This window comes from Dunckerocampus dactyliophorus, chromosome 8 (genome assembly GCF_027744805.1).
Source record: "Dunckerocampus dactyliophorus isolate RoL2022-P2 chromosome 8, RoL_Ddac_1.1, whole genome shotgun sequence".
In the NCBI taxonomy this organism is placed as follows: Eukaryota; Metazoa; Chordata; class Actinopteri; order Syngnathiformes; family Syngnathidae; genus Dunckerocampus; species Dunckerocampus dactyliophorus.
In genome coordinates this window covers 9,502,822-9,519,966 of record NC_072826.1, presented here as the reverse complement: position 1 = coordinate 9,519,966, position 17,145 = coordinate 9,502,822, and the positions used below count along the sequence as shown (strand labels likewise).

Below are 17,145 nucleotides of genomic sequence, written 5' to 3'. Positions count from 1 at the left end.
TTCAAAGTGGATTTGTCAACTGATTTGCATGTAAATATATACATTGCTTTAAATATAAAGTTTATTTCTTGCATATGCCAACAGATCTCTGGTTTCCTCTTCCTTTCAGCGGCTAAACGGTAGGCGATCCTGCCGCTCAATTGGCTATCGCTGAGAGCCGCTGCACCTGTCTCCTGACAGCGTCTCCTTCCGCTCACAGTGCGCGTCACGTCCACCGCCAGAGCACAGTAGTGCCGCAGCGTGTCGCTTCATGTTGTTGACGGTTGCTGTGCTACGCGGAGCTTTTCTATCGATGCACTCCACCTGATGTGACATTTCCACGGCACCGCACGACATATTTGAAGCAATGAGAGCCATAGTGGGGCTGGTACACTACGTGGGACTTTATGTTCAACTTAACGTAGCTCTCATTGTTGGACACGTTGAGCTGGATAATCATTTATCTGGAAATGGTAAGTTTCCATGGTTTTAATTGCTGGTGCAAGCTGTAAATGTTGAATGCATATTATACACTCTTAATGAGGATTCTGATTGCCTGCTTTGGGATTTTGTTGTTGTTTTGTATGCTGATGTTCAATCACCACGACTAATAGCTTAAATAACTTTTAATAACTAATGAAAATCTGACTACCACACGCATTGTTCATGCATAAGGATTTTGTGGTTTTATATTGTGTCAGGACTAATATCCCATGATGTAAAAATCATTTTAAGAGAAAAATGATTGTGCCATTGCTATAATAACTGGCTAAATTAAAATATAAACATTATGAGTCCAGTGATAACAAATCTGTGCAACTCTCCTGTTAACACATTACAAACAAAGTAATGAAACCCTACACCACAAAAAGTGGAAACGATTGAATTTTAATATCTGAGTTGTATTATTTAAAATAAGCAAAATAATCTGCTTCCAGATTTCACAGTTCAGTATAAATTTGACTTAAAATAAACAAATTGGCCTAACATTGGATGTGCGTGGTAGCAAAAAGGGCATTTTTAGTCAAACAAATGACCTTGACCTTGATTTTAAACGTTTAATTTTGCATAACGTTTCACTTTTTTATAGTAACAATAACAGCACTCTTTTACAGCAGTGGTGTCCAAACTTTTTTCCACCAAGGCGCTGCATATTGAAAAATGAAAGAATGCCGGTGGCCACTAAAAAGGCTAAAATATAATAAATGAAATGTAATATAAAATATATATTTCAATACAAAGCTTTGTGTTATTATTATTTATTAGTATGAACATTTCAGGCTTTTCTCTTAACATGGTGCCTTTTTTGCTTTGCTTTTTGTATTTTTGCTGGGGTTTTTTCTAGAATGAGCTGTGGGAGAATAAAAACTGTTTCAAGACTACAGCTTTAACAGAAATGTTTGCACACAAACACGTACACAACACAAACTCAGAAGTCCTATGTGTTTTTTTTAACTTGTTGTTGAGATAGGTGAAAACATGAACTATACAGTATTTACCGAGAGTCTAGAGTTTTGCTTGGTTGCTTGTTCACATTAGTTTGTGTCCTGATAGCTTGGAGCACATTTAGGTGTGGTATGTTGCATATATTGTGTGTAAAATATGAGGCCGCTTATAACCATCTCCTGTTAGCTCAATCACCATAAAAGAGTGCAGTGTTGCAGCAGCTCCAAATAGATTCACAGTGGTGGGCAGGTTAGAAAATCAATTAGGTACATTTCTTCCTCAGGGAGTCCATTGTAACTGGCTGTAATCATCGCGTTCTCCTGTGTCTCAACCTGCTCATAAAGGAGGACATGACCGCCAGCGGCTCACCAAGATTCGAATCCCCCCGTAAGGGATGCTGCTGAGTTTTTTTTATAGTACAAATACAAAAAACATCCAAAAAGTCTGTTTTGTAATAAATCACCAAAGCAGAGGGGCTGTCATACAGAGGCTAAAAAAAGGGCTGCTCTCTGGAGCGCTTGTTAGATTCAGGCCAGGCTCATTTGTTGCAGATAAATGCATCTAGCTGAGGACCGTTCAGCTCCTGCAGCTCAGTTTCCACTTCAGCTCAAGTGTAAATCAAATTGCCTCCACACAAAACTTATTGCTCCTGTGTGAAGATAAATCAGCAGGATGGGTTGGTCAGTATGGACAGGAGGGTGTACAAAGAAACCTTTTGTATGTTTGAGCTTCTGCAAGAGGGTGCACTTGAAGGCAAACGCTTAGTGATGATACGGTAGGTCTCGGTTTGTCGCCCTTCCTCTCTGAGTGGAGGAAACTGCGGCGCTAGTGGTCTCCCTGGCAGCTTTCATCTTGTTATCCCCTTGTGAACGTATCACTCACGCTGCGTGGGGGCCTGTACCGCTTCATTAGTGCCTGGGATTCTCTGTCAGTCCTCAGCTTGGTGTCCTCTTAATTAGGACGGCCAACCGAGGCACTTTGCATTGCTTTCACCGTTCAATGGTGCTGGGGCTGTGCAGAGGCCTGTTAGCATGCTGAGAAGGACGAGCTATATTTATTTGAACGTAAATACAAAATATCATAATGCATTACATCCAACAAGACTGCAATCTATTTGTGGCAGTAATTGGTTGAGTGGGTGAGGACGTGACGTGTAATTTGTATAATGAGGCATTTGCATGTGATTGTAATGGACACTGCAGGGGAGAGGAATAACGTTGAGTAAAAAAAACAAACAAAAGCACAACAGTTTTTTCATGTCATAAACAAGACAGAGCCGCTTGTGAGTGGTTTGAGATGGGGGAGGGGCCTACAGCTGCACCCACTGCTCGTTGAGAAGAGATACGTGCGTTAATGTGAGAGTGTCTCTTGGAAAGCCCACCATGTTTGTTTTTGTCTCATTGATCATGTTTTTCATCATCAAGGATAAAGATTTTGCACTTTGTTCGGTGGTCCTTGAACTCGCTAATAGACATGCCACAGCTTCATAAATCCACTAAACAGCAGAAAAAAGTGCCGTGTTCATACGTTGAACACGCACATCTACACCTTTGCCAGGAGACATCGCACCCTTTTGAGAGCCTCCAAAAATCTCTTCAGTATATTTGTCGCTAGTCGCTTTTTAAAAAAAGAGTTTCTAGAGGGGTCTGATTACTCACACAAAGTCGCTAAGTTGGCAGCACTGATCTGTCGTCAGGGCTCCAGACTGCAACTAAATGGTCGAATTTTGTGAGTAAAATATGAATATAATTTTCATCTACTCGTGCATGTGCGACCAGATAAAAGTCCGTGTTCCCCAGTGAGTTGACTGGGGACATCCTTTATTACGGTGAGAATGAAAAATAATCTGTGAACTGTGTAGTCAATTGACAACAGTTTGTCACAGTCTAAGCCTATCGATGCCAGCGTGTGTGATCGCTCACACTTAACATTGAAGTTCGACTATTCCACCATCTTTGTTTACACACTTTGCCTGACTCTACTGTCTCTCTGGGGACAGGCAGCTAGCTATAGTAACCACCCAGTTTCTGATCCATGGATAGAAGTTCCGATAATACTTAAACTGACCAAATACTGTAAATATTACATATTAACATAAATATGACAGTTACTACAAGGTCACAGCATGTGAAAGGATAAAATGTTGTTGGCGAAACAGGTAAATCCTGTTGCGTGCATTGTTAGATTGCTTCGTGCTAGCAGTTTTTCACTATGTAGAATGCACAGGAAAGGGAAAGATGTGTGTTGTTATTTCACGTAAGGATTGTGGATGATGGGCAAATTGCAGGTATAATGCTACTGCTAATTTCACACGAATGACTTTCAAATTAAATTCATTTCAAAATATTCAATATTGTAAACTTACGTTTGGCTTACCCATCAGTTGGAAATTGCTGTTTTAAAAGTTCTCAAGGGCTGATGCTACTGCATCCCAGGTAGGAGTTGTCAACGAGGTATGCCTCTACATGTTCTCTCACACCAACAGGAAACGGAAATAACCTGTGTGTATGGCGTCCCCAGGGCAATGAAAAATTCACCCCACAGGCTTGGAATATCTGCAGCAACAGGCAGACAGCTGCTTGCATGATTAGCGCCTCCGCTCTTATTTCATTATTTTTACCTTCCACCTTGAATGCATGCTGAAGGGCTCACAGCATCCATTTATTTCCCCAAGGAGCTTGCTGTCTGTTTGCCCTGCTGTTGAATCTCAACCTAATGCAATGTTATTGACTTTCTGGCAAATTCCCACAAGACTTATTTTTGTTTATCAGTAATGTTTTCCTCCCTTGCAAGGGCTGTCAGTACCTTCAGCGCAGGAAAAAAAAGTCTTGTCACAGTAAGCCAGGGTGATAAAATGTTTTCATACAGTGACAGTAAGTGAGGGCCAACACTGGAAACATCTTCATACCATATCTCCAGTATATTTTTTTATTAGCATTGGGTGAAAATGTCTAAAGAGGTTTACTTTATGCAGGTACTGAATAACTCACTCTTGCTATTTGTATTTATGCTGAATTTTTTACTATTGAGATAAATATCCACAGTGAGTCTATTTATTACACACGTTTCCCACTTCATCCACACTTCCCTCAGGCCTTCCCTGATTATTAAAGTCATTCATCAAATTAGAGAAATAACTCTTCACAGAGGTATTCTGTTCACGGGTTATTTACGCTCACCTTGGTGAACCTTACAGTGTTAGCTTATGTCTGTTTTTTTCTTTTCTTTTCAATGAATCGTTTCTTTTCGTCAGTGCCCCACAGGCATACTGAAATGGAGTCATTAAGTTAATGATCCTTATTTTACCAGCTGGCCCCGTGAGGTGGCACCTTTTCACATGACAAATGTTGGCATTTAACTATAAGATGCATTTGTACAATTATTCCAGCTAGCACTACTCTGTTAGAGCCGCATACAATAATATTAAAGGATGCAGGGGCCATTTTCGTATTTTTGGTACATTAAAGATATTAAAACCAACCCGTTGTAGGCCAATATATATTATTCACACTGTACAAACAAACAGAAGGCCATTAAATGCAACAGAAAAATAACTCAAGTAACGCATGTGGAACACACAATGTAACTACTACACGTAACTGCTCATTGCGTTGAAGGCTTTTGCTGGAGCACTCAAGGAGACGGAGCAAGCTTGTTCTAATTTCTAACAGACAGCATTCGCCTTTGCAGATGACCGGCAAACTTTGTGGGACAAATACTGCCCCGCAGATGGAAATAATTCTCTGCTCGTCCAATTGTCTGATAGAAAGTCAAACTCTGAATGGCTGAAGAAAAACAAAATGAATACTTTGGAGTGGCCTAGTCAAAGTCCTGACCCGAATCCTATTGAGATGCTGTTGCATGACCTTAAAAAGGCGCTTCATGCTTGAAAACCCTCCAATGTGGCTGAATTACAGCAATTCTGCATTGTCTGTAAGACACGCATTGCAAGCTATCGCGAACGCATGATTGCAGTCGTTGCTGCTAAGGTGGCCCAACCAGTTATTAGTTGGAGGGGGCAATCAGTTTTTCACACGGGGCCACGTAGGTTCGGATTTTTTTTTCTGCCTTAATAATAAAACGGCATTTTGTGTTCAGTTGTGTTGTCATTGACTAATATTTAAATTTGTTTAATGATCTGAAACATTTGAGTGTGACAAACATGCAAAAAAATAAAAAATCAGGAAGGGGGCAAACACTTTTTCACACAACTGTGTATTGTATGATTAATAAAATTACCAAATAACCCCTGCTTGGCAACCCCTTCACTGTACCATGTTATTGACAAAAAAATCCCTTTTCTTTTTGTCTAGAAAGTAGAAGCAAATGTGTATCCCCGAATGTATCAAAATACTTACAGTATGTGGAGCATTGAATGTCAAGTCGGACACGAGTAGAGCAAAATATTAGAAGCGCCACTCTGAGCAGACTTATTTTTAAAATCACACAAAGTGGCAAAGGCACAAGCATCACACCTACATATACGGTACATATGTCTTCTCTCATGAAGCCAACGACAACGTTTGACCCCCCCACACTGCCACTGAATCTGGATTCAGCAACTCATTTTGCCCAAGACGTGAACTTTAACCACATTTGGTGGTTAAGAGAAAAAATATTTGAAGGTTTATTTCTCTTGGGCTTGAGTTGCGTATTTGTTTATATATTTATATGCTCCTCCGTGTTTCATTTTTAATGAGTCTTTGGATAGCAAGCAGTCTCTTCTGGTGCTCAGTGTGAGAGCTCAATATGCAGTGCAGCGAAAAATACCGCAAAGGGCCACTTTAAAAATGCATAGAACAATCATCCTCCATCTCTGTTAGAGGAAGCTTCTGGCAAATAAAATATATACTTTAAAGGTCAGTCAAGCAAGCCTATATGGCAGCTTTATAGTTCCCGACACAATCCATAATGACAAAGATTTAAGGTATCTGCAAGCCACAGTTCACAGGAGAGTAGACTTGGATTTAGCCTGGCTTGACAGGCCACACATTTCACGGAGCGTGATGGTAGGATGCAAAAGAGGAAACAAACCGTGGAGATTAAGAGGCAACATTATCAATGGTGTTCATCATGCTTGTGCTGGTGCCCCCTAATTTTTTCCACATGACTGAAATTTATATTTTGGTCCCCCTCATGAGTTGTGCCCAAAATTACAGCGGTTTCACCTTTTTGTGTGCAGCGGTTCAGGAGTGGAAGAGTCACACCAGGGGTGTCCTTATTTTTTCCCGACTGTGAAAGAGATGAGCTCCACTTCAGAAAGATTTCATGATGGTGACAGCTGAGGGAAGACAGACACAGAAAACAAGTCTGATGATTAGATTGTGGCTATCCACAGCAGGACGACCAGATAGCAACCTAATCGGCTGCAATTACTGCACTGTTGTCTGTAGACAGATTGACTGACTGATTCTGTGATGGCGGTGGGGGTGGAAGACGTACACTAAATGTACCTGCCATGAGGGAGGAAACGGTTCAGGGACAGGGGAACAGTTTCTCTGCTGTGAATGACACAGCCAACCACAGTAAGAAGAGATCACATCAGGTTAGCCAACCTTGTTTAGTAAGCAATTTTCCCTCTGACCATCAGTATCTGGCTCACAAGACATTTTACGTGAGAAGAAGCGTCCCTACCAAGTCTAGAAGAACTGGAAGGATTTCTTTTTGCAGTCTTTTCCGGAACACATTTTGTCGGTGCGCTATTTTTCCCATGTTTTCGTCCATTTTCACCAGGTCAATGCATTTATCAAATATGTATATACAGAGTGCATGCATTTGTAAAACCACATATGGGTTGACTGTTACATGGATGATACAGTAATTTAAGAGGGACGCCCTTTCCTTACATGAGCTGCTATCACCTCATTACTTCCTAATATTACAACTTACAGAAAAATGTGACACTGCAGTGGAAAAGGAAATTGGTATGCATTACGCCAAACATGCTACATGCTTGCTGAATATATGCACCATGCACATACACACGCACGCTTCCCCAGGGTGCTCAACACTTGCCAGTGCTACTGGGCAATGCTCCAGCAGATATATACTGTATATATATATGTGAGTGCGGGAAGAATCTCTAAATGTCACACATCAGAGATCCGACAGACAGACTGCCCACTCAGAGATGATGGCAGGGAGAGGAGAGGAACGGAATTAAAGGCGTAAGACCATCGACTGGAGTAAAAAACAAGGTGGCGGAAAGAGAGAAAAATAAAAGAAATTAGATTTAAGAATAGAAATATAAAAATCTTAATGCTTATGTCTTGACTTCTACGAGTTCCATATTTTTGTTTGTATGAACATTGCACGGTCAATAGTTTGTACGAGCACTACGCATAATTGTGACCTGTAATGTTAGCACAACATGAGAGATGACGAGGTCCTGGCCCATTATTGTAGACCAGTGGTTCCCTAGGGGAGAGAAATTGTTTCACGTGCCCCCTGAATTTAAATTCAATTGCGAAACTGATCATATTTATGTATTTGTCTGTACAAACCACTGTATGAGTTGCTGGCACCAGCATTCTTCATACAATCACAAAATTATCAAAATAAATGAATAAAATGAGCTGCGAAAACTGCAAAAAATGACAACAATGTCCAAGTTAACTTTACTCACTGCCCCCCAACACCTCAATACGCCCCACCAGGAAGGCCCGCCTCATTATTTGCATTATTAAGTCCTGTTATAGACCATTCGAGTGGATGATCTGCACAGATGCACAGAAACCAGTGGACTATAAAAATGCATTCATTTTTGTTAAGTGTCTAAACCTGACCAGATATCAGAAGTCGTGCCACATCCACACTGAACCTAGCTTACCTTCTGCTTATGTCTGAACCCTACACAAGTTAGTGTAAACTGAAAAGCTGAGGGTTTGTGCTTCCAGGCCATGCAATTGCTATACAGCCACACGGGGATTAGGCTTGAAGAGGAGAAAGTAATTTCAGTTTAACACAAACAACCGACAAGCAGAGCTATAGACGGTAAGGTTTTTTTTTTTTTTTTTGCGCACAACAATTAAGCTGCAGGAATTAAACTTTAAACAGCTGAATCAGTTAAAGAAACAACAGCTCAAAAGATGCTGCAGGTGCAATGGGTGTTGCCACGATTCAAGGACTACAGTAGACACGTAACATACCGCGTTTGTATTAATAATACTATACTGAGCTGAATATACTTACCTAAAAAAAAGCCTGAAAATGACAGATCGTATTACATTTGGGGTATAGAGATTTATACATGCAAACCAACATGGGGCACCAAACGACTTCTCCCCAGGCCAAACAGTTTTTTTTTCTTCACACACACACACTTTAGTGAGCTGGCGAGATGCAGTCGTGACACAGGCCCGCTCGCATAAACACTTATTAAAGGTTGCGCAACAACGGAAGTGGAATTATTATACCGTAACAACGGTAGAAGCTAAGAAATATGAATATACAAGTACAGTATATGCACTACTGCTAGGTGTTATGTCACTGACGTTGGCAAAGAAAACAAAAGGGGGGCGTGAGGGGGTTAACCACCTTTTGCCTCAGGCAGTGCAACACATCTGCTTCTCATAGAGTAGATCAGGTTATTGATTGTGGCCTGTGGAATATTGGTCCACTCCTCTTCAATGCTTGTGCGAAGTTGCTGGATATTGGACGGAACTGGCACACGCTGTCGTATACGCTGATCCAGAGCATCCCAAACATACTCAGTGGCTGACATGTCCGGTGAGTCTGCTGGCTAAAAATAGGCCTAGGAATCTCTCTGCATTTAAATTAAAAATGCACCTGTGTTTGTTGTGTACGCCTGCCCATATCATAACCCCACCATGGGCCACTTAGTCCACAAAGCTGACATCAGCAAACCGCTCGCCCACACAATGCCATATATACTGGCTGCCATATGCCCTGTAGAGTGAAAATGAATCCATGAAGAGCACACCTCTCCACAGTGCTATCGGAAGTGAGCATTTGCCCACTGAAGTCGGTTATGGTGACGAACTACAGTCAGGTCGAGAATGCGATGAGGTTGACGATCATGCAGATAAGCTTCCCTGAGACGCTCTCTCGACAGTTTGTAGTGAAATTATTTGGTTATGCAAACCGATTGTTGCAGCAGCTGTCCGGGTGACTGGTGTTAGACGATCTTGAAGGTAAAGACGGTAGATGGGAAGGTCCTGGGCTGGTGTGGGTGTGGTTACACGTGGTCTGTGGTTGTGAGGCCGGTTGGATGCACTGCCAGATTCTCTGAAACACCTTTGGAGACGACTTATTGTTCATTCAATTCACAGACAACAGCTCTGTTGGACATTCTTCCCTCAACACTTGCGACATATGTGAAATTGTACCATATCACTGCACGTTTTGGAGTAGCCTTGTCTTTTGGCCGGCCTATGGCACGCCAGTGCAATAATCATGCTGTCTGATTAGCGTCTTGATATGCCACACCTGTGAGGTGGATGGATTATCTCAACACAGGTTTAGACAGACTTGTCAACAATATTTCTGAGAAATAGGCCTTTTGTGTACATACGAAGCTTTAGATCTTTGAGTTCAGCTCATCAAAGATGGGATCAAATACAAGTGTTTCATTTATATTTTTGTTGAGTTTATTTATAGGCTGTCAGATTGTTCGAAGTCATTGAAGTCTCAGATGTTTTATATAGAAAGAGTCCTTGTTTACATTGTCTAATGATCCTTTTGTGCTTGTCTCATCACTGCTGTGCCATTTTGTCACAGTCTAATTTTAGACTGATGGTTTCTTTTTGGAGTTTGGATGGGTTTTTTTTGGTTGATTTTAATATTATTTGATTGTTGGTTTTTCCACTCTTGGTTTTCAAATACAAAACAACTTTATTTATCCCCAGGTGACAATTCAAGGCAAACTTGAAGCAGCTTTTAATAAAACAGACAAACCAAAAAAACTCTTAATGGGAGGCCTTCAATAAGAAATAATATTTTAACAACATTTTGAGGAGTAGAGGAACACAGATATTGACATCATGTACATTAATTGCTGTTTTCATCTGAAAATACTGGAGTTTTATTCGAGTCGTCTTATATTTGGGCTGTAAAGATCTAGGGTGGCCAAGCGACTTTTGAAGTGAGTAGTGCTTTTCTTCCTGTCACTCACACACACAAGTGCCGTGGAAACACAGAGATCCACCCCAGCTAAATGGTCGGGCAAGTTAGCAAACAGAGGAAAACTTAAGGATGCTCAGGGTTTTATGTTTTATGGTGATTCCGATACTGATCATCCATGAGTGAAGTCAGCCGATACCAATAATAATGGATTAATTATACATTTTTCAATTTATTTATGATGAGTGCTATTGGCCAGGGTTGCCATATAAGGGGGAAAGTCGGGAGAATTCCAAGGTCTCCTGACTGCTAGAGGGCCCAAAAATAGGTAATTACTAATAAAAATGAATAATTAATGAATTAAATTAATAATAATAATACTAATAATAACTAAATTAATTTTAGAAACTAAAACAATACATACAGCACCAAAATTACAAAGAGTTATTCAGCAGAACAATGGCTGCCGGAACCAAAGAATTCCCCATCCTATCGGGCCTACATTTATGAAAAAAGGAACCATATAATCACCTTAATTTAGGCAAAAACACATTATACTCGCCAAGGTTACAGAGGATGAGATGACTTCTTAAGGAAACTTTGGATGTGAGACGGAGTACATTGGTGGAGACCTGAAACATTATTTTAAATTAATTTTGTCTGTGATTCTGTCTTTAAATGTTTATGTCCCAAAAACAGTTCCTGAAAAAGAGGGGCTGTCTTATGTCAGGTCAATACTGTATTTGGTATTCATAGGGTTTTTCAGATTGTTTTTGTACCTACCCTCCGTTTGTTGTATCCTATCGTTCTATTCCATGTATCTGACCAATCAGGTCCTTGCTTACATGCCTTTTCTTCTTGTATCCCATCAATCAGTCCCTCGTCTGCCCTCTGGTTTTACCTACTAGTGGCTCCGTCGTCATTTGATTTTCTTATTTCTTTGTTGTCTCAATTTTCTTTCATTTATCCTTCAATCCAGTTTAATCTGTTAACATACTCTCAACATTTTTGGGGTAAAATAATGTGACGCACTTTAGCCCTCTTGTCTGGCGTCCTGTCACACCTGTACTTCACCAAAAAACACCACTAGTCCTGACAAATGAGACCTCAGGAAGGCTGCGAGTTGCACTCCATCAAGGACGTGACTCTGCAGGGTTGAGTAGGTCAGACGACACCAAATCCCTCGCTACAGCTTCTCCATTCTCCGACTTGCTTTTGGAACGTGTGCGCATCCCCGGATAAGCTGTTCACCGTGCTGAATGTCAAGTGCAGATACTGTGACTCGCCGGCTGTAGAGATTCTGAGGTCTTTGCACTCAAGAGTAGTTCTGCAAGATTACGAGAGCTCTCATACTGAATTAGCAAGGACTGTAAAAATGTGGAAATAAGCAGTAGTTCCACATTTCAGATCTAGTATCACCTCTCTGATGGTCTCTCCCCAAAACACACCTTTTACTTAACTTTTACTTTTACTTGAAATGCACAGTATAAATCCAAGCTATTATTATTATTATTATTCGTACCGTACTTCTGTCAAATGCTGTTACCTTTGCTAAAGTTTGACCTACTCTTCACTTTTCCAAGCATTTATTTCGTTGTTTTCCCAGCTCTTTTTACAGAGGTACCTCACGACGTCACGACACGGAGCGGTGAAGATGTAGAGATGGCATGCTCTTTCCGCGGGGCCGGTTCTCCTTCCTCCTTGGAGATCCAGTGGTGGTACGTCAAGGACCACAGAGACTGGCGTGAGAAGCCTGCACAGATCACAAATGATGTAAGATGCAAATGCATTCTTTTTTTTTTTTTTTTTTGCTGGTGGAATAATACTACGACTACAGTGGAAACTCCAAAGTCAGTCGTGTTTTCATGACAGTTTTTCTACATCAAGATCAATTATAGTTAAAATAATTTGTTCAGTCAAAGCATTATTAACTGTACACTTTTGCGCACCCGTATTATGCTGTTTTTCAATGATTTTAAATAGTCTATAGGAAGGGGGTTGTCCAAAATCTAGCATTGATGTTGGCATTTAGACTTGCTTCAGACGTGCTTTTAGTAAGCCCAACTGGGAACACATTTTGTGTGTCTGTAGTTTTACAGGGATAGTTCGAATTTTTTGACATGAAGTTGTATGGGATCCCCATCAGCAGTGTAGTACATCAACGGTGACTTACACCCAACTTGGTCCCGCAATTCCGGCTCTGGTCGGATTTTCGTGACGAGGAACGTAATTCCGCTGAGTTGCTGGGTCATTTAAGTAAAGAGTTTGGCTTCTCAAAACAATACGCTTTCAAAAGAGTAATACATTTGCATCACAACAATGCCTCCTTGAAAAAATCGGACCTCACAAATCGTTCCGTGTTATATTTGTCCCCCGCCGTATCCCTGCACACTGTCGCCTCTCAAAGCAAATAACTGTATCATCCAGTAATAAATATTATCAAGAATGAAGTAATTGTAGTTTTACATTATGTGTAGGGCCAAAGAAAAACAAGCTGTAGACCAAAATTGGCCCCCGGTCCACACTTTGGAGGGCACTGATGTAGAAGCATGTAACACAAAATGACAATGCAAAAAGATGAAAGACTCAATAAGCAGCTTGTACCTGAGCTTGAATGTCAACGTTATGCTGTGTAGTCCATTAAGTGGAATTACTGTAACACATTTTCTAAAGTTAGTGCCTGTCATGTATATGAGGTTTAGGGAAATCTACAAAAATCCCCTTGCCACAGGAATGAAGGGATAATTGCTAAATAGCATTTGCCAGTACTGGAGAACAGGTTGACTTCCCCCGCCCCAGGATGGGGGCACTTGTGCTCCCCTGCGGTGCTTCCAGACCCTATATGAGGCAGTGGAAAGAAATAGAATTTGAAAATATCTGTCTAAGCCATGCATAATTCATAATGCAATTGCACATACTGTATCTTCACCCCAATTGAGAGCAAAGAGCTTATGCAATGTAGGAATGCAAACAAACCCAAAAGATCAGCTTGAAGAAATACTTGTAAGTTCAGCAGAAGCAACAATCTGAGCTAAAAGCCACAAACATATCGTGTTCAGCCTCAATCTGCCTTTTGTCGTTGACTTTATCGATATTTCTCTGCAGGTTGTACCTCTGGAGGAGACGTTCAAAGACGCCACTAAAATTAGTGTGAGTATAATGCCACATTAAAGCCACATAAAGCCACAATGGGCACATCTGTCTCCACTTAGCCTAACATGCATGCTTTTGGTCTGTGGGAGGTCACCAGAGTATCTCGAGTAAACCCGTGTAAGCACGGGGAGATCATGCAAACTGCACGTCGAAAAACCAGAGCTTGGATTCAAACCCAGAACATCATGTTGTATCATATTCGAACATTATATTGTCTTCTTTAAGCAGCAAACTATAGTTGGGACTGAGTCAATAGCTCTTCTCCTGGTTGCAGACAATTAGTGCCTCAATAACTTCAAGACAGGATTATCAGCAATTAATTCCAAACATTGATTAATCGATTATTAGGCCCATTGCCCATAGCAGCATGAGACAGTGTAATTCTACAAAGAAGAGGAATATGACACAGTAACCAAAGGCCATGGACGATATTCAGTACTTTGTTTTCTGTGCCTGAGAAAAAGCACTTTTTTTGCTTTCTTGTTGCATGGAAGTGACAATTATCTGTCGACCAATCAACAGCCAATCACTGCACTGCTCTATCCCCTTTTACACAGCCTTTTTTTCCACGTCGCGGTTCTGTATGAACTAAACTGGCACGGAATGGGAAGGGTGAATTTATCATGCTGAAATTCTGCCTTGGGATGTAGTATCAGAGCCCTAACGGAGGCAGGAGGCCTCCTGGGGAAAAGGGAATGCCGCAATTCTGGGACTGGGGTGGGAGGTTTCATGCATTCTGTTGTGTTGGAAGTAATGACGCCATCTGACAAGAATTTTACACCGAACACCAGACACATCGTTATGTGCCTATTTATCTGATTGCAGCATGGCATATCACTGCATACACAGTTAAAGCCCTAGCCTGCCTTTGTTACTTTAATGGACGGATGTCAAGTAGAGTAGAATGATACAGATCATTTGTTGTCCTGCATAAAAGTGATGCACTGTACTGCAAAGATGAAATTAACTGTAATGTACTGCTCAGGGGAAACAGGCTTAACAGTACCAGTCAGTGCCTGTAACAGGAGCTACGAAAAGTCTTTTTTTTCACATTTGTCTGTGCCCCGTAGGTCGTGAAAGTGGCCGGCAGTAACATTTCTCACAAGCTGTGCCTGTCGAGCGTCAAACCGTCAGATGAGGGCACGTACGAGTGCCGCGTCATCGACTTCAGTGGCTCCGAGGTGCAGCACCATCGCGTTCGCGCCCACCTCCACGTGGAGCCCGGTCAAGGGTCAGACATCCGATTCCCTGGATCGGGGCATCGGTCAGATAGAGACGCGGTCCACCGACACGAGCACAACCGCCATCATCGGAAACAGGAAGCCGAAGACGACTGACCGCTCTATGTAAGAGGAAGAAGTCTGCTAGTTAGTGTGCATGTTCATGACTGAGGAGGAGAGGCCATCATCATCACTGTGAGGTGAGGCAGTGCCCACTACTGCTCTTTGTACTTCACCATTTGTTTGTACAGTATGTGCTACTGTATGTGCTTTGTAGAGTCCAGGAAAGGACACATTTTTATTAACCGTGCACATGGGTGTAGCCATGCATTGTTTTTAAAGTGACGGGATGTGTTGTTACTCTACACGGGCAGGGCGATGTACAATAAATATTAATGATGATAATTATACTCCCTGAAATGAGATGAAAGGGGCCCTATCATGCTCATTTCAGGGGCTTTTAAGATGACATTGGATCCCAATGGGGCACTTGAGTAAGTTTCTTTTAACAAAATACTCCATAAATCTCAAGTGGTGTACAAGCTAAATCTGCATTCTTCTTCTCTTGGCCGAAACTCTCGAATTCTGCAGCCTGGTCCCCGGCCACTCCTACTCTGTGATGATTGTTCAGGGGTTGAGAGTCGGCACCAGCCCGCCGCCACCGCTGAGAGCTGCATAGACACGCCACCCTCAAATCGGTTACGTGCTAATGATTCGCAGCAAACAGTACAGAAAAATTGGATATAATTGGATGGAGGAGCAGTGACCATGAGGTACAGTAGGTCTTTAGCTCCCCAGAAAACAAAATATCTTCCCATTGCTGCCTTACTTTTCACGAAAAAGTGACAAATGGCAAGTTGTCATACATAGACTTCGTAAAGTTGTGACATGAGAATTTCGGTCATGGGGGGAATCTTGTGACGTTGACGTGCCCAACCGTTTTAGGAGCGGCATAAAAACACACGAACGTCATGACACTTCAACATTTTAAACATGTACAGTAGATATGTCTGAAAAGTTAAATATATAGAATAGGGCCCCTTAAAAGTGAGTCAATTTAGGGTCATTATTTGATTTTACATTTCCCATACAAATTTGGCGGTAAAGTATATGTAGTATGGAAATCTGATGGATAGATAAATGTATTAAAAAGAGCAACAAATAGCTGACACTGTATCTACCAATGCTGCAGGGCTTCCAAGCTTTTTAGAGCTCGCCTAGGATATTTGTCAAAATGTATGTGTTGTGATATTATATCTCTTTGTTTTCAAAGCATTTTGTCCATGTCAATACAATAAAAAACACTTTGTGTCAATCTCTCTACATGTTTTGTCATCTGCGCATGCTTTCCACGAAAGACCTGCAACAATACATTGAGTATTAGTGCCATGTTTATTTTATTACAAACATAAGAGCAATGTTTGATGTAGCTCTTAATGAGAACTTTGATAGCCGTTAATGCAAACGTGATCAAATTTGTTCTTTGTTTATTATTAGTCCCGACCAATAGGGGGCGGTCCTGTCACACATTATTAACATACAACACGTATACTGTAATGCAATGGTTCCCAAACTTTTTACAGTCGCGTACCCCTTCAGACATCTGACTTGAAGCCATGTACCCCCCTACTGCTGCACACTTCAACAACATAAACCACTTTTACATTTCATTAAATTGAAATATTGAACATGATTAATCGGTTAATTAATTTTATCGTAAGTAATTGTGGTTAAAAAAAACCGCATTGTCCATGGTCATATTTTGATACAAGTTTTACATGAGCACTGATAAATAGATGTGAATTTTTCTTGGAGATGAATAAAGTATCTAAGTATTCGTCCTACATATCTTCTATTTCAGCCTTTGAATGGGTTGAACTTGAGCTTCACGTTTGTCCACTTGCAATCGCTATGACTTAAATCTGCATATTCATTTCATACCAAATTGAACGGGAGAGTGGCGCAAACGTGCTAAAGCAGTATCCAAAGTACAAACCCGCATACAAGCAGCACTCTCTCGTCCTGACACAGTGCGGGAATTGGAACATCAATATAAATCAAACCTTTAAGATTAAACACTCTTAATACACAACATAATCATCAAACGTACTTACTTATTCATGTAACTCATACAGAGCAATGAAAAACTTAATGCCGCGTCTCCTCCTTTGTGCTATGACGGTACACTCTGTCCTGTGAGGCATTCAGGTGCGCTCGTAATTGTGAGAATTACGCGCTAATTGTTTTTCATTTTAATTCACGTACC

General features: G+C 41.1%; 1 protein-coding gene across 2 annotated transcripts; it reads left to right on the top strand.

The window, feature by feature from the left end:
• Nucleotides 1–214: 214 nt before the first annotated feature.
• On the top strand, nucleotides 215–16,185 carry vstm2l (V-set and transmembrane domain containing 2 like). Of its 2 annotated transcripts, XM_054785092.1 has the most exons (4): nucleotides 215–452; nucleotides 12,113–12,279; nucleotides 13,612–13,656; nucleotides 14,730–16,185. In XM_054785092.1, exons 1-4 carry the CDS (start codon nucleotides 347–349, stop codon nucleotides 14,994–14,996), a joined length of 585 nt encoding a protein of 194 aa, XP_054641067.1. In that variant the 5' UTR covers nucleotides 215–346; the 3' UTR covers nucleotides 14,997–16,185. The 2 variants fall into 2 exon arrangements, with proteins under 2 accessions (XP_054641067.1, XP_054641068.1); XM_054785093.1 differs by lacking the exon at nucleotides 13,612–13,656.
• Nucleotides 16,186–17,145: the final 960 nt, after the last annotated feature.